Raw genomic sequence first — 24868 nt, 5'->3', positions numbered from 1 at the left:
TTCCACATAAAGCCTGAGTCAGTTTGGGAAGTAATTCTAGAACAAAATGAAAGCATTGTGCCTGGTTTCTTGGTAGCAGCAATTTCTCGGTTCTACTCTGCTTGCTAGAGGCAAGCAAGTGCCTCATCTAAGAGAGGCTTCCTGACTCAGCTTTAGCTGCAAAGCCTGCAGCTCATTAAGAGGTCCTGCCCGAAACACTTAAACGGTGTTGACGAAAAGCTGAACACATGCTTTTCGGTTTTCAGCCATAGCAGGAAAAAAGCTGCGCCGTTTAAAAATGCCGGCTTTCTGGGCCATCCTGCCAGGGCAAACTCTGACTGTTTGAGGCAGGAGGGCCGGCTACCGAGAGAGGACTTGAGTGTTGTCTGTTGTAGCTTGCTGGCTGGCAGGGACCTTGAAACGCCATAGAGGCTATAAACATGGCTACAGCCAGTACCTCAGCCATGAGGCTGGAAAGCTAAGGAATGGGCTGGATCCAGCCGGCAAAGCCACGCCTTTAATCCTACTGATATTGCTTGGTAAATTAAAGGCTCATGTGGTCAGAAAAAGAGAGATATACAGTAAAGAGATATTCAAAGACAGAGAAAATTTCTGAATGGTTTAAAGTGTGTTAAAAATATATGCAGACTAAAAGTTGAAGTTTTTAAAGTAAAAAACAAAAAAAAGGAAGAGAGTTGTTGTGTGTGGTAGCACACGCCTTTAATCCCAGTGCCTAGAAGGCAGAGACAAACAGATCTCTGTGAGTTCAAGGTGTAGTAGTGTACACCTTTAATCCCGAATGCCTGGGAGGCAGAGACAGGCGGATCTCTGAGAGTTCAAAGACAGCCTGGTCTACAGAGTTACTTCAGGTCAAAGATACAGAGAACCTGTCTCAAAAAACAAAGAGTTAAAAGTAAAAATAAACAAAATAGAGGTTAAAACACAGCTGCACAAAGATGGAAAATACACAGAGAATTTTGATACTGTATGCTATTATGCTCTCTTTGAATTGTTTAAATGCTGAGGAAGGAGAAACAGATGCTAAAAGATATTTATTTATAAATACTGCTGAACTAATCCAACATAGATATTATGAATTTGGATCTAAGGATATAATACTTTGGAAAAGAGTTTCTTATTTTGTTTTCACAGAGGATGAGACGTTGTTCATTTCTTCTATTCCGATTTGGTATGATGGACCACGCCCTCCTGAAGGGTTGGTGTGAACGCCTTCAAAAAATTGCTTCGCTGAACTGCCAACTGAGATGAAACTAGCACACAGGTTATACCATGAAAGACCAAATTAACGACGCCCCCATTCAGCAGGAAGCAGTTTGGAGAGAAATAACTACGCCCATATTCCCAAAAAATGTTTATAAACGTTCTTTTACATTTAAAGGGGGATATGATATAGATATGAATAATTTACATTAGTATAGATTTTGCTTTATTGATAGAGATTTAAGGTCAATTTTGTTATATGTATGAGTGTTTCTGATTTTGATTGAGGTATTATGATAGTGTAGTTCATTTAAATATGTACTGTATAATTAAGAAATATAGGTTGTTAATGGATAATCATCGATAATAGTAAAGCTTGTAGTCATGTTAATTAGATTTTCTAGATATATAGAGATATATTTTAGATAGACATTCTTCATGTCTTTCAAAGATTACAGAATAGGACATTTAATGTTTTAATAACTGAGGACTTTTCATGACAATGAGACATTCTGCTCCTGGAAGCACCAATGTACTTCAAGAGGAAGATGGGCATCGAAGAGGCACCTTATGGAGTTTGATAGCCATTTGGGCAAGAAACTGCTCTTGCCTGGACTGTTGCATCAACTGGACACAGAGAACCCACAGAGAGAGGACTACTGAACTTGCCTAAGGTGAGATGATCTTTCGGGGTTCCTGATTCATTTTGAAAGAGTCTGCGAGACATTCTGCAGGACACAACAGATAGTGACTGAACTGACTTTGAATTTTTCTGCTTTATGGAAATGTCTGCTGGATACCATGGGCCTGAAGGCTGAAGATGGATGCCCCAACAGTACAAAAGAACTTTGGGTGACTGTCCAGGCAGCGAGATGTCTTTGTCGTTTCTAGAGTTTGAAGTTTCTTAGTTCTTGTTTACTTAGGTAATATATCTTTCTGGAGTCTTTGATGGAGTTAAGAATAGTTAGTTATAGTTATAGTTTTCCTTAGTTATGATAAAGATTATTGTAACTTTTACTTGATAACTGTTTTGTTATATGTAATTTTGCTATGTTAAAGTTAAAGCCTTTTTTTTTTGTTTAAACCGAAAAAGGGGAAATGATGGAGGAAGGTCATTGGCTAATAAAGGAACTGCCCTGGCCCATTTTATTGGTTAGAGGATAGGTGGGAGGAGTAAACAGAACAAAATGCTGGGAGGAAGAGGAAGTGAGCTCAGAGACTCCACAGCTCTCTCGGGAGCAGATGCCTGAGAGAGAGACGCCATGCCCCGCTCCCGGGATGAAGCTCTGACCCAGGATGGACTAGGCTAGAATCTTCCTGGTAAGACCGGTTCTCACAGATTATTAGAGATGGGTTGATCAGGATGTGAGAATTAGCCAGTAAGGGCTAGGGCTAAAGGGCCAAGCAGTGATTAAAAGAATACAGTGTCTGTGTAATTATTTTGGGCATAAGCTAGCCGGGCAGGCGGCCGGGGGTGCTGAGAACGCAGCCCTGCCGCCCTTATTACTTCAATTATCTACTAACCTATATTGCTTAACTATACATTACATTTTTAAATGAACTGCACAAACAATGCTTTCATAAAGAGCGGAAATATACATATAATAAAATTGACCTTAAATTTGTATCAATAAACAAAATCTATACCAATGCAAATCTCTATAGCATATCCCCTTTTATATGCAAACAAACATTTATAAACATAATTTGCAATATGGGCATAGTTTTCTCCATACTTCTTCCTGCTGTTTATTGTATGAAGAAATTTTTTTTTGTAGTGAGACCTGTGGGCCACTTCCCGCTGCTGGCTCCTGGCCACCGGCTAGCTTTACCCAAAATAACAACACACAAACTGTATTCATTTAAACACTGCCTGGCCCATTAGTTCTAGCCTCTTATTGGCTAATTCTCACATCTTGATTAACCCATTTCTAATAATCTGTGTAGCACCATGAGGTGATGCCTTACTGGGAAAGATTCAGCATGTCTGACCTGGTGACTGGATCCATGGCGTCTGACCCCAGAGAGGAGAGGCATGGCGATTGCCTTACTTCCATCTTCCTCCCAGCATTCTGTTCTGTCTACTCCACCCACCTAAAGGCTGGCCTATCAAATGGCCAAGGCAGTTTCTTTATTAACCAATGAAATCAACACAAAACAGAAGACCCTCCCACATAATTTCCCCTTTTTCTGTTTAAACAAAAAAAAAAGACTTTAATTTTAACATAGCAAAGTTACATATAACCAAACAGTTATCAAGTAAGAATTACAGTTACAATATTTATATCTATTTTGTCTTTTATCATAACAAAGGAAAACAACTATAACTATTCTTCAACTCCATCAAAGACTCTAGAAGGATATATTATTACCTAAGTTAATGAGAAGTAAGCAACTTACAAAACTCTAGAAATCACAGAGACATCTCGCTGCCTGGACAGTCACCCAAAGTTCTTTTGTACCATTGGGGCATCCATCTTCGGCCTACAGGCCCATAGTATCCAGAGACATTTCCATGAAGCAGGAAATTTCAAAGGCAATTCAGTCACTATTTGCTGTGTCCTGCAGAATGTCTCGCAGACTCTTTCATGAATCAGGAACCCCAAAAGATCATCTCACCTTTAGGCAAGTTCAGCAGTCCTCTCTCTGAGGGTTCTTTGTGTCCAGATTATGCATCAGTCCAGGTAAGAGCAGTTTCTTGCCCAAATAGCTATCAAACTCCATAAGGAGCCTCTTCAATGCCCATCTTCCTCTTGAAGTAGATTGGTGCTTCCAAGAGTAGATGTGCCTCATTATCATGAAAAGCCCTAAGTTATTAAAACATTTAAAATGCCATATTCTGTAGTCTTTGAAAGATTGAAGAATGCCTATCTATATATCTAGAAAATCTAAATAACATGACTACAAGCTTGACTATTAACCTATATTTCTTAATTATACATTACATTTTTTAAATGAACTACACAATAAGACAGATTCAGGCATAAAAGACCTCTAAATGAGACACAGTGTTTAAAAAATGTGTGTGGGCTTGGAAGAGAGAAGATAAAGAATATAGGATAAATGGTTTATAAAAAGAGTCTCTAAAGAGACAGTACAGTCATAGATTAAAGGAGTAAAGATAATAAAATAAATATTAAAAAGTAATAGAGCAAGAAAAATAAGCTACATAAAGATGGAAAATTCACAAAGAGTCTGGATTATGTGAATTACTGTGTTTTCTGACTGTAAAGGAGCTAAATACAGAGAGACATTTCATTGTGTGGGCTGCTAAACTAAATCAACATATATGTTTTAAAGGTTTTCTGACTTCAAAGTTTGAGTCTAAGGATATGTTGCTTTAGAAAAGAGGTTCTTCTTTTGTTTTCAAAGAGGATGAGAACCTGTGCAATACTTCCAGACTAATGTGGTTTGATGGACCAAGACCCCCTGAAAGGTCACCTTGAACACCATTCTTTTATATTGCATCTGTTTAACTCTGTAAAGCTGTGTTACTTTGCCTGCCTAAAACACCTGATTGGTCTAATAAAGAGCTGAACAGCCAATAGCTGGGCAGAAGGGAGAAATATGTGAGGCTGCCAGGCAGAGAGAATAAATAGGAGAAAGAAAGAAGAGGGAGGAGTGAGAAAAGGAGGAGAGAATGGTGCCAAGGGCTAGCCACCTAACCATGAAGTAAGAAGGAAAGGAAGATGTATAGAATAAAGAAAGGTAAAAACTCAGAGGCAAAACTTAGTTTAAGAGAGATGGATAATTTAGAAAAGCTGTCATAAGTAAAAAGAAAGGCTGGGAATTCATAAGTAAAAATAAGTCTCTGTATATGTATTTGGGCACATACATATATGTATTGGTGGTGGGCCCCAAAAGAGTAAACAAACAAAACAAAAAACTAGCTACAATATACTAACAGTTTTTCCCCACACTGAGGCTCTCATCTCCATACTGTTTGCCTTCAGTCAATGGGTACATGTCTTAAAGTATATTTAGCATCAGGAATGACTTTTCTTGCCATTTATTTGGTGAGGAATAGTTCTGACCCATAGTGAGCAATAAAGGAATGCAAAATTGTTGTGCTGGTTATTAAAATGAAAGCTTGGTAGAGACCATCAGCCAGCCTTAAGCAATTCTGAAAAAAGTCATGGAAAAATAAAGATTATTAGATGATCACCCATCTTCTCACAATTTAATATACTAAATTACATGTGTCAAAGTGCTCATTTGGGTTGTGTATGGTGAGTGTGTGTGTGTGTGTGTGTGTAAGAGAGAGAGAGAGAGAGAGAGAGAGAGAGAGAGAGAGAGAGAGCAAGTGCATTTATAGATGTCAGAGGACAATATGTGGGGGAGTAAACTCTTACTTCCCACACAGGGTCTCTATCTCTCCTGCTATGCTGAGTGCTCCAGGCTTCTGGCCTGCCAGGTTCTTGGCAATTCTCCTGTGTCAGACTCCCATCTGTGTAATTTGTGTGTGGATCAAACTCTGGTCCCCAGGCTTGTGCTTTTATCCTCTCCTTGGCCCTGTGTTGATTGTTGTAAGGTGATTTTATGTCCACAACTATCTATTACTTGTATTGTGTGTACTCTCCATAGTACTAGATGCTGAATATTCATTAGTGAACCTGATGAGCTATCCTCTTGGGTCTTATCATTGGGTATGGAAGGTAAAATTAAACAAGTGACAGAACCTCAATTTCACCCAAGTAGAATGTTGAAAGTTCTAGCTGGTTCTGGGCAGGCATCCCACATAAACTGAGTATTTTATCACCGCCATAGCCACTCTCTCCTACTCCCATTTCTGCATTTCATTGCAATCCATAGTGTATGCAAAAATAGTGAAATTACAATTAGGTAACTGGATCTCCAAAAGATATTAATAGCCTACATGGTGCATGAGGCTGGGAACAAAAGGTTGAGAAGCCCTGATTTTTGGACAACAGTCAATCTGTATTTGTGGGCTAATCCAAATTCTTTAGTACAAACCCGTACTCTAATTACTTCACTTTCTGTTTATAGGTTCAGGGGCAAGTTCATCCTACCCTCGAGTCTAATGATGATGCTCTTCAGTATGTTGAAGAATTAATTTTGCAATTATTAAACATGCTGTGCCAAGCTCAGCCCCGGAGTGCTTCAGATGTGGAGGTATGATAAATGACACCTTTTGTCCTGTAGGCTATATGTATTTCTAGCTTGCATGTTTGTTGTAATGGCAGTGAAAGAGAAAAGCATTAGCTCTTCAGGTTGCTCATGGATGTCTTTAAACTTTGTTCTGGGTATGTGATAGCTTATCTGTGTCTTAGCTGTGAAACTTTAAGATCTGACTTTTCAGTTTAAATGGACAACTTCTTGTTGTTACTAGAATCTTTTCTTTTTTGAGACAAAGCCTCTTTCTATAGTTAGTCCTGGCTGCCCAGGAACTTGCTATGTAAACCAGAATGGTCTTGAACTCACAGAGATGTTCATACTTTTAAGAGTAGAACATGTGCAAAGTTTTCATCCCAAAAACATTTCCTTTAAATTTCAGAAAGTTAAAGGATTGATAATAAAGTATCTGAAAATACCTCAGGGAGAATAGCAGGAAAGATTGGGATCAGAGAAAGATGAACTTATAACTGCGCTGGTAACAGTTACAAAGCAAATGTGAGTATGTGCTGACAGACAGAGCTGAAGGTTCCCAAGGTGTGGATTTAAAAAATTATGGTGCCAAACATTGCTGTTCTGCAAACCTTTAATACCAGCAATTGGGAGGTAAAGGCAAGATTGGATCAGGTTTCCAAATCAACTTTAACTGTATAGGGAGTTCAAGGCTAGCCTGGGCTGTGTGAGACCTGTCTCAAAAGCAAAGCAAAAGAATCCAGGAGAGTGTTCTAGTTATTGTTATCCTTAACTCCTACAAGTCACAGGACTTTAGATGAGTGTGGAAGTTTGCTGTTTCAAAGAAGCAGCTAATGGAACTGTCTAGGAACATTGAAGATTAGGGGTGTATCTTATTGGCTAGGATACATGAAGCCTCAAATTCCGTCTCCAGGGTTGGCCCCACACCCCAAAAAAAGAAAGGGGGAAAACAGGTTTGAAATATAGAAAAGATCATGTACTGTGTAATTCTTATTTTTTAACTCATTTACAGTAGGTTCTTTGTGGTGGTTTTGTTTTGTTGTTTTTGAGACAGGATCACATGTAGCGCAGTTTGGCCTTAAATTCAACTTGCCGTATAGTCAAGAACATTTCTTAATCCTTCTGCCTCCACCTCCCATTTGCTGGGATTTCAAGAGTTCCCTGTTAAACATTGCTGATTTCTTCCCATTTCCATTTAATTTTAAAGACAGATTTTTTATTCATAATTTCTCTTAAATACTTATTTCTGTTGTTTCACAGGGATCTTAGTAGCACTGCTTGCCTGATTATATCACATCAACAATTTCAGTTGGGTTTTCTATTTGATCCTTGCTTGTGCTTCCATGGTTTCGCAGAATCCAGACTTAATGTCTAGTGTATTAGAAAGGACTTACAAATGTCACCTTGCATATTATTCTGATGTTGGTATCTGATGTTGGTATATTCTAGGAATCTGATGACATTGCAAACACAAATCAGATCTTTCTGTCATGTTTATGTAACCTTGTTTGTCTCATTTCATCTTTAATCTATAAACTAGGAACAGAAAACCATATGAAATTCTAATGTGTAGGCTTTAGGACTGGAGATAGTTTTGTGCAAGAATATGTAAGAATATGGCAATAAGAAATGTCAGTCACTTATATAATAAGCGTTATCATTTCTTTTTCAAACATTTGTTTTTATTATATTAAACTGTATGTATGTGCACACCTGTGTGTAGGTATGTACACAGTGCAGGTACCCACAGAGACCAAAGGAGTTGGATCCCTGTCTTAGGGTTTTTACTGCTGTGATGACACCCCATGACCAAAAAGCAAGTTGGAGAGGAAAGGGTTTATTTGGTTTGGTCTTCTCTGTAGTCCATCATGGAAAGAAGCCAGGGCAGGAACTCAAACAGAGCAGAAACCTGGAGGCGGGAGCTAATGCACTGGTCATGAAGGGAGCTGCTTACTGGCTGCTCAGCCTGCTTTCTTATAGAATCCCGGGCCACTCGCCTAGGGATGGCTCTACCCACAATGGGCTGGGTCCTCCTCCATCAATCACTAGTTAAGAAAATGCCTACAGGACTGCCTTCAGCCAAATCTTATGAAGACATTTTTTCACTTGAGGTTCCCTTCTCTCTGGTGACTCTACTTTGTGTCAAGTTGACATAAAACAATCCAGCACAATCCCCCTGAATCTGGGGTTACAGGCAGTTGTGAGCTATGTGATTGATGGCAGAGCTAGGAATCAGACTCAGGTCTCCTGGAAGAGACCTAGCTCTTAACCACTGAAATTTTATAATTTCAAAGTGCTAGTTTAAAATTTGTATATTCTTAAAACAATCCTATAGGGTATCTTTCTCTTTTCTTATGTGTTTGAAAATTGACCATCAGAAGAGAATAGATACAAATGAAGACTTAAGGCAAAAAAAAAAAACCCTCAAAAACAAACAAACAAAAACAATTTGGGGGGCTGGAGAGATGGCTTTCCAGGCCATATGATCACTTGGTGCATTGATCATCCAGAAGGAAACAGAAAAGATGAGGTGCTTCCTAAAACAAGGGCCAGGTTTATTCAGGAGCCCTGTTTCAGTTTCTGTATATGGGTATCCTATAAACTATTGAAAATGTATCATTTAACTTTGTGTGTGTATGTAGACATGCCACATTTGCATGAAGGGAACAACTTTCAGGAGTTTTTTTCCCATCAGTTCTGGGGACCAAGCTCAGGTCATGAGGCTGCCAGTGCCCTGACCTGTGGAGCTGTCTCACCAGCTTGGAGATTTTACTGCACTGTTTGTCTGTCTGTCTGTCTGTTTGTTTTTAAAGTTCGCAGACAAAGTGGTGGATGAAAACATTTTTTTAATTAGTCTGTGCTCGCGCGTGCGTGAATGTATGTGTGCATGGGTGGTTGGGATAGGGAGAGGAGAGGGTTTGCTAGTGCAGGCATGCATGTAGTGTGTATGGAAGCTGAAGACAGCTGTGGAGTCTGTTCTTCCCCTGTGGGTTTCTGAGCTCAGGGACTGACCTCATGTTTTCAGACTAGTGTAGCAAGTGAGTTTCACCAGGCTATAAGGATTTTCTATGGCATTTTCAGGCATATGTCATTTATACTTTGTTGTTATCGCCCTCTCCCTGTTCCGTCCCTCCTGTTCCCTTTTTGCTGATTCCCCGTCCCATCCCCCAATAATTGTCTCTTTGACTTTCATGTCTTATGTTTCATGTTGTTTCTCTGGTTTGAGGTTTCGAAGTGCTAGGAGTCCCATGGCTGGTGAAGAGCTGCAGCCTCGTGGTAGAACTCTTACCCAGGAGGCAGAAGGCCCTGGTACAGACCAAAGCACAGTGCCAGAGTGACTAGAGGAGGAGAGAGCTAAGGGGAGCAAGGGGTGCTTTGTGTTTTGGATGTTCTTTTGTTATCCTTTCCCTTTCACTTCTGCCACCCCTCCTAGCCTCTTGCTCTGCCACCATTTTGGACCTTTGTATTACCTTTATCAAATATGGATAGCAGGCAGGGTTCCAACTAGGCAGTTAAAGAGCTTTGCTACTTTTTTTTTTTAACTACAAGAATTCTTTTACTTCTGATTAAACTACGTCTAATGGAATTAAAATATGCAGTTTTAAAGACTGGCACCTGAACAGTCTTGCACACAGATGAAGAGAGGATTAGATAACTGTGTGCAAACCTGCCCCCAGGATGTCCTAAATGCACTGTGTACCTTCCTCACACCTAGCTCTACAGTGTCTGTGTGCAAACCTGCCCCCAGGATGTCCTAAATGCACTGTGTATCTTCCTCACACCTAGCTCTACAGTGTCTGTGTGCAAACCTGCTCCCAGAATGTCCTAAATACACTGTGTACCTTCCTCACACCTAGCTCTACAGTGTCTGTGTGCAAACCTGCTCCCAGGATGCCCTAAATGCACTGTGTACCTTCCTCACACCTAGCTCTACAGTGTCTGTGTGCAAACCTGCTCCCAGGATGTCCTAAATGCACTGTGTACCTTCCTCACACCTAGCTCTACAGTGTCTGTGCAATGTACTTACTGATAAAACTTCCATTCAGGTTTGTATTGGGGCAATGTTCAATTCCATCTGGTTGTTTCACATGCCTAGCTGAATAGTGAGACTTTGTAATACTGACCTCTACTGGCTATAACCGAGGTGTACTGCAAGTGGGTTTTAAACACTGGAGGAGGGAGCACTTTTTGCTAATAGTAAATTACTTTAAAATAGGGGGTTTAGCTATTATGACAGGCCATTCTTTAACTTCCAATCATATCATATTTTAACCATATAACTTGGAGATGATAGATTTGAAGTAGTTTGCTAAAAGATGGAACTGTGCTTTGCTGTTATTGATACAAACCACTTAGCTTCGTGACTTGTAGACAGTTTTGATAGAAATATTCTCACATGAGGGTTGGAGAAAGAAACATCTCTGAGGTTTTAATTGAAAATGCTACTGGAATTTATGATTGGGATTAAAGTAAAAATACAAGTACATAAGAATTTATTGAGCTTGTGATGATGGTACATGCTATTAATCCCAGCAGCTAGAGGCAGAAGCAGGCGTTTTTGGAGAGGTTGAGGTCAGCCTGGTCTATAGAGCGAATTCCAGGACAGCCAGAACTACACAGAGAAACCCTGTCTTGCCTTGCAACCCTCCACCCTCCCGAGGACCAAAAATATTGGAGTTGTATTTGCTAAATTAGTTTAAGTCTCCTTCCTTGAAACTGTAAGAGTGATGTTTAAAGTGATGGGTCAGTCTTGCCATCAGTGTCAGTGAAGGTGGAATTCAGGGTGTGATTTCCCGGGTAATTAAAGTGTGTCCAGTCCCTTAGTCACATAATTATGAAACTAATACACTGACAACCACTAAAATCATGTTTACAATATAAATTATGTGAAAAGCTCAGCTTTGTGAATTTTTATTTAAAAGAAAAATTTAAGTGACGAACTCTGTTTCATTTGTCTGTTGTTTAGTTGTTGTTTTCCTATTTTTTAAGGAACGCGTTCAAAAAAGTTTCCCTCATCCAATTGATAAATGGGCAATAGCTGATGCCCAATCAGCTATTGAAAAGAGAAAGAGAAGAAACCCTTTATCTCTGCCAGCAGAAAGAATTCATCATTTGTTAAGGGTAAGCTGAAATCCTGCCGTCTTGCCTTTGAAAGGCAAACTAATTGAATAAGAAAATCGTTGTAAGTTTTCTAGGAATTCATGTTGTGGCATGGGTACTATGATAATGAATATAGATTGGGCAGCGTGGTTTAATGTAATTTCAGACCAATAGTAATAAATAAAGTTATATTGTGGATTTTGTTTACCTCAGAGGTTGCTAGAAAATAGAATTTGTAAAATTTCTTGTCCTTGCTGCTCAGACCCGAGTGTCCCATAAAACTTTTCAGATCTGTTAGATCTGTGCAGAAGCTGCGGTGAAGCCGCAGCAGGCAGCTGTTGTCACCGACAGAAATCCCACATATTACTTACATGAGCTGGTCCTACTTAGATTTAAGTTAATCACTTTAATCTTCCCAGAACTGACAGAAACGTGCCGAGAATCCTAATAATGCTAATTTTGTTTCTTACTGTGACAAATTCACAAACACACACACACACACACACACACACACACACACACCTTAGTACAATATTTAAAACCTTAGTAAAAGTTATTCTGTTTTTTTCCCCTTTGAAATGGAGTCTTACTTTATTACTCAGGTTGGCCTTGACCTAGGATTTGTAATTCTGCTTCTGCCTCCCAAGTACTGGGATTAAAGACATGCATTGTTATACCCAACTGACTTTTATTTTCTCCTCTTGTTTAGAATTCATCTTTCTTGAGGAAATTAGTTCCACAAAAGAACATACTCTCTATTAAGTTCAATAATAGGACTATTTAACGTGCTCAGTAGCATATAGCTTTTTTTTTCCATAGAAAGCCAACAAAGTGCCATAAGGCTCCTTGGGGAACCCCGGTTTCTTGGGAAACTATTGAGGTATAAGACTAATAGCTATTCCTGGATGCCAATATTATAGACACTCTTGTTTCGTAAGAAAAAGATTTTGTGTAGCTTCTTGTGTGCATTCCTACTTGGTAACAGAGACCATTTGCTTCTGACTCTAAACCTAAACTTTCCCGGTTAGGATAGCATTACCTACCTAGTAACGTGCACTGCTGAAGTAGTGTACATGACGAGGGACAATTCTGCTTCCTTTTCTTAGCTTTTTAAAAGTGTGTATGTGTGTATTCTATATATATATAGCTTTGTATCTTTATTTCTCATGATTGAACCAGTGAAACTTAAATTATTAAATGTTGGTAATGACAAGCTTCAGTAAAAGTTAAGTCGTGTATTTTTTTGGGGGTGGGGGGACAGGGTTTCTCTGTAGCTTTGGAGCCTATCCTGGAACTAGCTCTTGTAGACCAGGCTGGCCTCGAACTCACAGAGATCCACCTGCCTCTGCCTCTCAAGTGCTGGGATTAAAGGCGTGCACCACCACTGCCCAGTCAAGTCGTGTACTTTTTTTTTTTTTAGTCAGTATATTAAGTTTACTGTATATGGTGTTTAAACATACTTTCTTTTTAATTTTTCAGGAGGTCTTGGGTTATAAAATTGACCACCAGGTTTCTGTTTACATAGTAGCAGTATTAGAATATATTTCTGCAGATATTTTAAAATTGGTGGGGAATTATGTAAGAAATATACGACATTATGAAATCACAAAACAAGACATTAAAGTGGCAATGTGTGCTGATAAGGTAAGAGCTCTGTGTGTTTTATTCATAAATTTTACTTATGATTTATCAGATGCTAATGTCTTCTTCAGAAAGAATTGGACACTGCATTATGTGTTGGGAGGATTTTCAGTAATCTAATAGCATGCATCCAGATTGTTACTGTGTAGGAATAAGGTAGAGATGTATGACACCTGAATGCCTTCGCAGGGAAGAAAGCATTTCTGATGGCATTCTGTTTGGGCTTTCCTCATGCTCGGACAATCTCATTACCCAATCTATTTATGTCTTAGTGTTTGTTCTTATAGAGTAATCTAGAATGAAATAAGTGACCTGGTCTGAAGTATTACAAGTGTTTTCATATTTTTAAATGCGTAAGTACTTGGTTTTAATGATTAAAATTTTGAAACTGAAATACAAAATGTTTGCTACTTTGTTTTAAATATGTATGTGTGTATACTTTCATGAGTTTATGTATACAGTGTACATGCGGGGACTCAGAGAAGCCAAAACAGGGCGTCAGATCCCCCTGAACTTGAAATTATAGTCAGTTCTGAAATGCCTGACATGGCTGCTGGAAACTGAAAATGCAGTCTGTGTTCGTCTTAACCATTGAGCCATCTATCCAGTCCTTCTGCTTGCTGCTTCTTAATGAATCATATAAATAAAATATTTTTATGTATCTATTATGTGCTCACACAGAATGAGATATAGAGAAACATGTTAAAAGGGGCTGGGATGTAGTCTGATTGGTAGAGTGCTTGCCTAGAGTGTATACTGCCCTGGGTTCGATTCCAGCACTGCGTAAGCAGCACATGGTGTGCAAGCTTGTCATCTCAGCACTCAGCTGTGCAGGCAGAAGCATCAGAACTGATGCTACCTTGGCTGCATAGTGAGCGTATGACTAGCTTCAGTTATATGAGACTATGTCTCTAAGGCTTAAAAATATTAAACGCAACAAAACAACAAGGTTCCAGAGGTATCGAAAGGTGACTTATATGGTAGCCTAAGGTAAAATATATTGCAGTGACTTAAGTATTAAGTAGTCCACAGGAATGGGAAGGATGAGTTTCAACAAGAGTAATAATTGTAAACTTTTTGAATAATTTTTTTAAATGTATATGGGTATTTTACCTGCATGTATGTCTGTCACCATGCTCATGCCTAGTCTCCAAGGAGGCCAGAAGAGGGCATCAGATCTCTGGAACTGGAATTAAGGAAGACTGTGAGCCCCCATGTGTGAGCTGGGAATAGAGCCCAGGTCCTCTGAAAGAGCATCAATTGCTCTTAACCACGGAACCATCTCTTCTCTTCAGCCCATTTCAAAAAATCCTTAGGGAGAGTTTGTCCTTCAGCTTACACACACACACATTATGTATATGCTCTCATGAATGGAAAACTATTCTAGGGCATTTACCTTCAGTTAGACTAGATAATTATTTTACAATTTTGTTTTATATCTCTCACTAATAGGTATTGATGGATATGTTTCATCAAGATGTAGAAGACATAAATATTTTATCTTTAACTGATGAAGAGCCTTCCACCTCAGGAGAACAAACTTATTATGATTTGGTAAAAGCATTCATGGCAGAAATTCGACAATATATAAGAGAATTAAATCTAATTATAAAAGTTTTTCGAGAACCCTTTGTCTCTAATTCTAAATTGTTTTCATCTTATGTAAGTATATTTTATGCTATTTTTGCATGTGTTGTTAAATTTCACTTCAAATTTGAACTTACATAATTCATAACTTCTAATTTAACAATTTTTTTTAAGTTGTGGAACTTAAATTTATGGTCACAAATAAAGTACTATAGCAGTTTCAAGAGATTAAACAGAAATTGAAAGACAAAATCTAAAATAGACTAATTATATAAGTGAAAATGAATTCACATAATAATACATTTATTTCAAGGAATAAAACTTTGTTAGGTGAGCCGGGTGGTGGTGGCGCACGCCTTTAATCCCAGCACTCGGGAGGCAGAGGCAGGCGGATCTCTGTGAGTTCGAGACCAGCCTGGTCTACAAGAGCTAGTGCCAGGACAGGCTCCAAAGCCACAGAGAAACCCTGTCTCAAAAAACCAAAAAAAAAAAAAAGAAAAAAAAAACTTTGTTAGGTGGAAGATATTTTTGATTCAATTGACTCATTTGAGTCATTTAACTGATCCTTATCAGCAGCAGCTGTATTGTTGGATACCATATTTAGATGAGCAAGAAATAGCTCTTGTCTCTAAACAGTCAAGGCAAAGCTGTAGACAAAAAATGCCCTCAAGTGTGATGAGCGTCACAGCAGCCCTGTAACAGTGGTACTAGTCTCAGGATAGTGTCCATACTAATCTCACTAACCGAGAACGGCCACAGAGCCTGGTGACTGATGGGCTGTAGTGCTCCCCAGGAGTGGGCTCTGGAGCTCAAGGTACAGCAATGAGTGACTATTAAACAATAAAGGACCAGGAGCAGAAGTACAGCCCAGTGGCCAAGCACTTGTCTGATAGGTATATGAGACTCTGGGCTCAGTTCCCACCACTACAAAAATAAAGAATTAGATTTTATAAGTTTATAAATATGCTAAGCACTATTTATTGAATTAGTTTAAATGTATGAAGTACATGACATTTAAGTTGTTTCATTAAATTTACTTTTAAAAAAAGAGTAGAGACAATATCTTAGACAAAAATCAACAAACAAAACTTGCTGAATGGTGTTCAGTATCATTAATTAACAGAGAAATACAAATCAAGCATAGTGAGATATTTCCACATATATATTAGAAGGACTTTTTTTTTTAAAGCATCAGATACTGAGAAGAACGTGGAGTGACTACTTATGGGTTTGTAAATTTTCCATGTTACCCTATGAAAGGTGAAGACATAGGATGATTATGATTTACCCTTAGAGTAGACAGCTACTCTCTAGGCATAAGGAATGAAGTACTTATGCATACACCCCAATAACTGAATCTCAAGAACATGAGCAGAGAAGCTGGACACACAAGATGGGTTTCCACTTATCAAATGTTCTGGAAAAGATAATTGTCTAGTAATGGACACTCATTTTCTGGCAGTGAGGATTGTGGGAGTTGATGCAGATAAAACATAAGAAAAGTTTTAAAAAATATTCTTTGATTTTATTTTATATGTGATTGTTTTCCTGTAGCAGCCAGGAGAGGACATTGGATCTCCTGGGGCTGGAATTATAAGCCCCGTGGTTTCTGGGAATCAAACCAGTGCTCTTAACTGCTGAGCCATCTTTCTAGCCCCATAAAAACCTTTTTAAGACAAAATGTGGGTAGTGACTAGAAAGAGGTTACAATCTCACCAAAAATACATTTAAAGAAGGGATCTCTTACTGTATACAAACCATTTCTTTTTCTTTTTCTTTTTTTTTTTTTTAGTTTTTTCGAGACAGGGTTTCTCTGTGGCTTTGGAGCCTGTCCTGGAACTAGCTCTGTAGACCAGGCTGGTCTTGAACTCACAGAGATCCGCCTGCCTCTGCCTCCCGAGTGCTGGGATTAAAGGCGTGCGCCACCATCGCCCGGCCTACAAACCATTTCTCAAAATTAATTTGACCTAAATAAAAATCACTGATAAAATAGTAATCAGTAAATTTTAACAGACCATTTAAAATTATATGGTCTCAGAGACTGTATTACAATTAATGTGTATGAAATGATGAGTTTATTAATGCCAGGGTAATACATGTCATCTGTTTGCATGGAATGTTTAGAGAGTAGAACTGTGGCTGTAGGGACTGTAAGTAAAACAGTGGGAAATACATCCTGTCAGTACATCTTATACTGTACTTACACGGTCCACACATCAGTGGGGAATACATCCTGTCAGTACATCTTATACTGTACTTACACGGTCCACACATCAGTGGGAATACATCCTGTCAGTACATCTTATACTGTACTTACACGGTCCACACATCAGTGGGGAATACATCCTGTCAGTACATCTTATACTGTACTTACACGGTCCACACATCAGTGGGGAATACATTCTGTCAGTACATCTTATACTGTACTTACACGGTCCACACATCAGTGGGGAATACATCCTGTCAGTACATCTTATACTGTACTGACACGGTCCACACATCAGTGGGGAATACATCCTGTCAGTACATCTTATACTGTACTTACATGGTCCACGCATAGGAAGATAAGACTTACTTAATATATACTTTTTGTGAGATCTTGTACATTTATTTCTCCATATTTGACCCTGTCATTGTCAAGACAGGAAATACTTTCCTGCCTTAGACAGTTTCCTTAAGTCCCATGTGCAGTACCCTCAGCATCCTCTCTCAGAAAACCAATTATTTTATGATATGTTAATTAAATCTCAATAGAAAAGCTACACAGACACTACACAGAAGACAAAAAAAATATCACAGTTTGTTGAATAGATTATTAAAATTTTCCTGCATTTTCCCATTACATGTCTGGATAAAATTATGTATCTGGATAAAGCCATAGTTTTCTTCATGCCCTTCAACCAGAATTTGGACACAACAAATGTAATGCAGAGACACACAACTAGACCCTGTTGCTCTCTGCTGAACTGTGCATATCAAGATGTTCTAAAGCAAAACGATTGACAGAGATGAGTATTTCTTAACTATATATCACAAAAAGGAATTTTGAAGTGTTTTTATTGTGAGTCACTAAAATTCCTCAGTCTATTAAACTTTAGTTATAATATGATTTTATTTACTAAAAAGGTATCTTATTATACAACATGACTGAGTTAATATTTCTTTCCCTTTTCTCCACAGGATGTAGAAAACATATTTAGTCGTATAGTAGATATACATGAACTTAGTGTAAAGTTACTGGGCCATATAGAAGACACTGTAGAAATGACAGATGAAGGCAGTCCCCACCCATTAGTAGGAAGCTGTTTTGAAGACTTAGCAGAGGTAAGTATGTCATTATATAACAAAAGAAAGTCTGTTTATAAGTCTACATTTACATTAAAAATAGGTTTATAATTCCTATTTCCAGTTCAAGTCACAGGTAATTAACTTATAAATGCATTTTTGCTCTTTTCTCATAGAATCATTGTCAACATTTATTGTGATCAAACACAGAAAAGGTTGTCTTTCCCAGATTCACAGAGGAGTAACACTGCAGCCAGTCCTAGTGCCTCACTGTGAATCATTCAGGGACTGCCTAGTACAAAATGACAGAGTTGTCTGCTGGGCAGTGGTGCACTTGGGAGGCAGAGGCAGGTGGATCTCTGTGGTTCATGGCCAGCATAGTCTTCAGAGTGAGTTCTAGGACAGCCAGGGCTACACAGAGAAACCCTGTCTCAAAAAACAACAATGAGAAGAGTTGTTCTTATTTGTAGTCATTATTTAGCAGATACAAGAAAACAACACTAAAAAAAAAATTAGGTAAGTTCACTGTAGCGGCTTAGAGGAAAGATGAGCATTTCGGTGCTGTGACAGCCATCAGGATATAGAGCCTTAAAGGCAAAAACTGCCATGTGTTAGAAGATACTCAGTAAGAAAGTAGGGAAGGCAAGATGGCTCCACCCATAAAGCACTGTGCAGACTCGACAGCCTGAGCTTGGTCCCTGGGTGAGGTCCAGCCTAAGAGTTCAATCACTAGAACTGTGGTAGAATGAGAACTGACTCCCAAACGTCCTCTGACCTGCACACACCTGTACACACATACAGGTACACAGTGATGATGACCCACTTGTACACACACATGTACACAATGATGATGATGACACACCTGTACACACATACATGTACACAATAATGATGATAAAAAGCCTAACTAAAAGTATGTAAGACCTTTGTTAAGAAAAATTGTAAAATATTTAGATTCATATAGGATGTATGAGTAAATGGGAATATACTATGCTATTTTAATGGATGGAGAAACTCAGTAGTTCATTAAAGTTAACAGTCAGTGTACAGCAAGTTGTCTTTAGTGTCTAAGAATGAGTGTGAAGTCTGGGTTATGTTGCAAGTTCTAGGGTAGTTTGTGCTAGCTACACAATGAGAATCCTGTTTTGAATTTCTTACCCACCACTTGCCACCCACGCCCATGTCAGAAAAAAAAAAAGAAAATTAATTTAGAGGAACAGCAGACCGAGGAAACCCTCTATCACATATGTAGATTTATTGAATAGTAGTATCAGAGTAGAGTGTTGCTACCAATATAGACAGACAGTGGAACAGGATGGAATTACAGAGTCTTGGCATGTGACACGGATAGCATTAATCAGTAGAGAGAGAAAAATTAGGAGTTGAACGAAGATGTAAGGAAGCAGGATAGCCAGGAGCATTCCCTGTCACGTCACCTCAGAGTGACCAGAGCTCCAGCTGGAAGGGGTTTCAGACCCGGTGTTCTACTGAATCTGAAGAAGTAGTTTAAAAACCAACACTAAAGGTAATTCATACCTTTTAGTCATTTGTCTTATTCTTTACTGCTACTACATCCTTCCTCTTGTCTCTTTTAGAATTAGCTTTTATAGAAAGGAACACTTGTCAGAATCTGGAATTCATTCACATGTATCAGAGGTTAGAGGACACTGTGTGAGTCAGTTGTATCCTTCCATTTTGTGGGTCCCAGGGATTGAACTAAAGTCATCAGGCTTGTCGATAGGCATCTTTACTCACTGAGCTATCTCTGTCACTCCTAACTTTACATTAAGTGGAATAGGGCACTGGATTGAGATGGGAAAGGTCCTATTTCTCTTGCTAAAATCAATAAACCTACTCTATATTTCCTCAGGGTTCATCAGTACTTTTATAGACCTAGCTACGAGACTTGCTTATTGATGACTGGTAATATTAATAATGATGTTTTGATTTTACAGTTTGAATTGTTAGTTTTGTGAAAACTACAATAGACTTTTAGATGACAGAAGCTTCTGATTTACAAAGTAGGAAAGTAAAATCCAATACCAAAAAAAAATTTTTTTTATATTTATTTATTTTATGTATTTTGCCTGCATGTATGATTTTGTGCCACATATGTTCCTGGTGCCCCCAGAATCCAGAAGAAGGCATGAGATATCCTGAAACTAGAATTATGGGTCATTGTAAGCCACTGTGAGGGTGCCTGAGTCCTCCGCAAGAGCAACAAGTGTTCTTAACTGCTAAGCCATTTCTCTAGGCCAACACCTTTAAATCTGAGAAAATAAATATCTAACATCAGGGTCTTAAATGCTCATGTCTTACTTAGTCATACCCATCTGTTAAGCTGTGCTGTTTTCTAGAACCAAGTCTGCCCACTCTTAGGACAGAGAAGTATCTTAGTGTACATTGATCCTATTACTTAGAAGAAAAAAAGTATGTGTTATTTTACTTAAGAATATTAGATTTATTCTGTTAAATTATAATAACCACTCAATTTTCATTTGGAATCTTTAAAAGAAATATTATGTTTGTGTAGATTGGTTCATAATTTAATTTTTTATATTTTGGGTGGTGGGTCATTTATATTTTACCTTGGAGATAGATTTTTTACACTTATTTTATTGTCTTTATTTTTAAGGAACTAGCATTTGACCCATATGAATCATATGCTCGGGATATTTTACGACCTGGATTCCATGACCGTTTCCTTAGTCAGTTATCAAAGCCTGGGGCAGCACTTTATTTGCAGGTAGAGTGACTATTAAATCAAATTTCACAATGTCAGAAAATTAAGCTCTTAAAAAAAGTTAACTTTCTTCCTTTTTTAGTCAATAGGCGAGGGCTTCAAAGAAGCTGTCCAGTATGTCCTGCCCCGGCTGCTGCTCGCTCCCGTGTACCACTGTCTGCATTACTTTGAGCTTCTGAAGGTAAGGAAGCTTTCACTGGTATTTACAAAGCAGTCTGCTGTCATTTTTTGCCACTTTATTAGAAAATTATTATCTGAGTGTCCATATCCATTAGTGTATATTCATTTTCTTTGTCCAGCTGAGAAGCAGTTTTAAGCAAATCTGCAGAAGTAAGTAAACAACATGTTTTTTCTGACTTTACTACTGAACTGTAAAGCAACTTTATCTTTAATCATGTGGCCTTTTTGCTTAAATGGATAAGATTCTTTGAAAACAGCTGTGTATGCATCCAAGACTCCGTTTGAGGACCTCAGTAGTTGCAGGGACTCTTCATCAGGGACCCAATATGAAAATAAGACGAAAATAATACTTAGTTCAATAGATTTTCATAGCTCAGCTTTGCAGTTATATCTGTTAAACTCACTATTGTTACTATTTTAGAAACAGTGAATTTGTATACTAGTAAAAATTCTCCAATTGATCATAATTAAAATATTAAGAAGAAATGAAATTCTAAAGGATTGAGTAGCCACATAAAACTTTAAAGTTTATTAATTTATAAATAGAAGTAAGAAGCTTTGATGAGGATTTGAAAGGTTATAAAATTGAGCAGCTTGATAAGAAAAATTAAGGGCTAGCAAGATGAAACTGGCTGACACTTGTCACATGGCCTGGCAAGTAGAGTTCAATCCCAGAGCTCACAGAAAGGAGGAAAGAGAACAGTGCCACAAAGTTGTCCCTGACCTCCATGTACACGGATACCATACATGTACACGCACACAACGTTGTCCCTGACCTCCATGTACACGGATACCATACATGTACACGCACACATGCGCACTCACATGGAAACTTAAAGGGTAGAAAGTGGCTTAGCACGTGACACTCTTCTAGAGGTCCTGGGTGTAGTTTCTAGCGCCCATGCTGGACAGCTAACAAACCACCTATGGCTACAGCTTCAGGGAGGTCCAGTGCCTTCTTCCAGCCTCTGTGGGTACACGCACACACATAGCATATACTCACAGGCACACAAACATACACAGAATTCAAAATAGCTTTTAAAGAAAAGAGGTTGTTGGGTATAGTTGTTCTTACCTGTAAACCCAGCACTTTAAGCTGTTGTGAGCCACTGTGGGCAACAGAGTTCAACTTTATCTCAAAAAAATCATAAAGGCCAGTGAGATTGTGCTTGCCACCAAGCCTAATTACTTGAGTTTGACTCCTGGGACCCACATGGTGGAAGGAGAGAACTGACTTCTGCAAGTGCCCTCTTACCTACCTCCATACCTGCACACAGTGCACACACACACTCTAAAGAAATAATTTATTTTTAAATAAGAATGCTATTTAAATTTATATGTATAGTGGATCAAACCTACAGTATGAGCATTTGAGAGACTAAGGCAAGTGGGTTACTATGAATTTGAGGCCAGGCAAGGCTACATAGCGAATCTAGGCCAGTCTAGGCCAGTATGAACCCCAGTCTTGAGAAGTGGGGGGATGATTTTCATTATACCTCTAATTAAGATTTCCAAAAATTATAGCAATGGTAATCACATTTTAAGAACCCTTTTTAGGATTTAATATTTTTCTACTCATTTGAGAATGTATATCCCTAAATCATATTACTTTGCAAAGTAAACAGTATATGGGTAGTGCAAGGAAAGAAAACTGACCGACAGGCTGGTCATTTGTTCCACTCTGGATTCTTTTCAGCACTGATGTACTGCTTGTATTCTTATTTATTTTGCATGTGTATACATAAGTAAATGCACTTGTGTGCACACACTGTCTATGAGGCCAGAGGATAACTTAGTATTCTAATTTTTTCTCTTTGGGGAATTGTTGTTACTCTGAACTGTCCATCTATACTTGGTAAAGAACTGACTGCATGAGATCAGGGCAGATGGAGGCACCAAATGCTAAGATTTGAGGGGTAGTTGGAATCTAGCCATAATGTATTTGTATGCTGAGTGCGTTTTGGGATTTTGTAGTTGTTGAAGTCTTTCTGCCCGCAAACTGTGTGGCTAGAGAAAAATCACTTGACTTTTTTGAGCCCTGGTTTCCTTTTTATAGAGTGCTTATTTCACTAGGTAGCACCATCAACTTAAAACATTGCAAAGGTTATTTCATGTAGACACTTGGGTGTTTTCATCACTAGAGATGTTTCTTCTTGTCCGTGACACTTTCCCTCACCACATCTCCCACTGTCGTCTTGCCTGTCCAAATCTCTGATGTTTTCGGCATTAGCCGTCTTTATTGGGCAGCTTGGGTCCCATCCATCACACCAACTTTGATTCTTTTCTCTCCCTTACTGGCAGCGCCTCACAATTTAATATCAGAATTGAATCTGTGTTCAGCAACAAGTGTCCATTTGTAATGACATCATCTTCATATCTCTTGAATAGATAAAACAGCACCTTCTTTATATGGTCTTTGTACTTCCTTAAACTCTCAAATTGAAAGGTACAATTGGTTTCCTGGCACCTGCAACAGAAAGTCTGAATTCCTGAGCTTCACCGCTTGCTAGCTCTTTAGTCTTGCCCGTGAGCTTCAGCAGCCCTGGATATGCCAGTTCAGTGTAGGGCGGCATTTGTTTCCCTGTTTCTCCCATTGGCCTGGTGGAATTCCTCCTTCTCTAACTTCCCTGTGTCCTAGCATGGTACCTGACATTTAAATCTTTTATTAAATGCTTGTTAAATAATGAGTAGCAAAAATACATATTTTTCTTAGAATTCCTGTCAACGTTGTGTTGTATTTTAAAAGAACTTGAATTGTAAATTTCATATATACATGATTATTTGGGAACATAGAATGCCTTAAACTTTACAGATTCATAGGGTAATATTTTGCAGGTATTAGCATAATACTGTCAGATTCAGTAATATGTTAGTTCCTAGAGGTTGGGGGTATAAGGACGATATTTGTCAATGGATATAAAATTTCAGTTAGGAGTGAGGAAAGAATTAGGGTTAATCAAAATATGATTAAAATTAATTTAATGAGCTTATTCTGGAAATATTAAATCACACAGAAGTGAGATTAAGTTAAGGGGCTCTGCCTAACTTCTAGTTAGCTTATTAACACGTATTACCTAGATAATGGAGGAAGATAAAGGAAACAGATGTCTGACCTCATTAGAATTTAAGTTTGCTGAAGCTTTGCTTTGTGTAATTTGCTCTTTAAAGCCCTTCTTTTATCAAAAGAAGGATTATCACATTCCTTGAATAAAATGACCATGGCTGCCAGCTGCTTGACTGCAATTCTTCTATGAACTCAGAAAGTGTGGTTGGGGTTGGGAAGCTAAAGATCACCTCTAGATGAGTCATAGTACGATTACAGCATTACAGCCCACCCTAAGCTGAGGGGAAATGTATGGGACCATTCCCCTTCAGATTAGCTAGGGCCGTTGCACACCAACAGTCCTCCTGTCTCTCTGAGGACTTGGGTGAATTCCTCACTGGATTCAGTCTTTTTCTCATGACAGGAGGAATAAATTCAAAAGATCTATCCTAAACAGAGATGTGAGGCTAACCTCGGAAAATTACATACATACATACACACACACATACATACATACGTATGTACACATATACACAAACATACATACATATATATGAGAGTGTGTACTATGGTGAGTACAGCAATTAATAATATTGTATGGTTTCAAAAATGGCTGAGAGTAGATTTTAAGAATTTACACCTGAGCCGGGCAGTGGTGGCTCACACCCTTAATCCCAGCACTTAGGGGGGAATCTCTGTGAGTTCAAGACCAGCCTGGTCTACTGAGCTTGAGCCAGGACAGGCTCCAAAGCTACCAAGAAACCCTGTCTTGAAAAAATAAATAAATAAATAAAAATTTACATCTGAGAAAAATTATATTTGGGAGTACATATTGTTAAACATCTTATTTTATCAAGCACCATGTTGTATACCATAAATATATACAATTTTTGCCGGCCAGTGGTGGCACACACCTTTAATCCCAGCACTTGAGAGGCAGAGGCAGGCGAATCTCTGTGAGTTCAAGACCAGCCTGGTCTACA

The 24868-nt window shown here is 38.5% G+C and overlaps 1 protein-coding gene across 2 annotated transcripts in view; it reads left to right on the top strand.

Annotated features, from left to right (window-relative positions):
* Sos1 (SOS Ras/Rac guanine nucleotide exchange factor 1) overlaps positions 1-24868 on the top strand; it is an 89110-nt gene that overhangs the window by 24665 nt on the left and 39577 nt on the right. For both annotated transcript variants that reach the window (XM_041631023.1, XM_041631022.1), the window contains exons 2-8: positions 6208-6333; positions 11296-11427; positions 12886-13050; positions 14500-14709; positions 17815-17958; positions 20555-20665; positions 20745-20843. In XM_041631023.1, the coding sequence (XP_041486957.1) occupies positions 6208-6333; positions 11296-11427; positions 12886-13050; positions 14500-14709; positions 17815-17958; positions 20555-20665; positions 20745-20843 (987 nt within the window). The remainder of the gene's footprint in view (positions 1-6207; positions 6334-11295; positions 11428-12885; positions 13051-14499; positions 14710-17814; positions 17959-20554; positions 20666-20744; positions 20844-24868) is intronic.

This window comes from Microtus oregoni, unplaced genomic scaffold (assembly GCF_018167655.1).
Source record: "Microtus oregoni isolate MIOR12 unplaced genomic scaffold, Mior012 000036F_ref0000092, whole genome shotgun sequence".
NCBI classification, from domain to species: domain Eukaryota; kingdom Metazoa; phylum Chordata; class Mammalia; order Rodentia; family Cricetidae; genus Microtus; species Microtus oregoni.
Note: the sequence above shows the minus strand (reverse complement) of the source record. Positions and strands in the feature narration are given on the sequence as shown.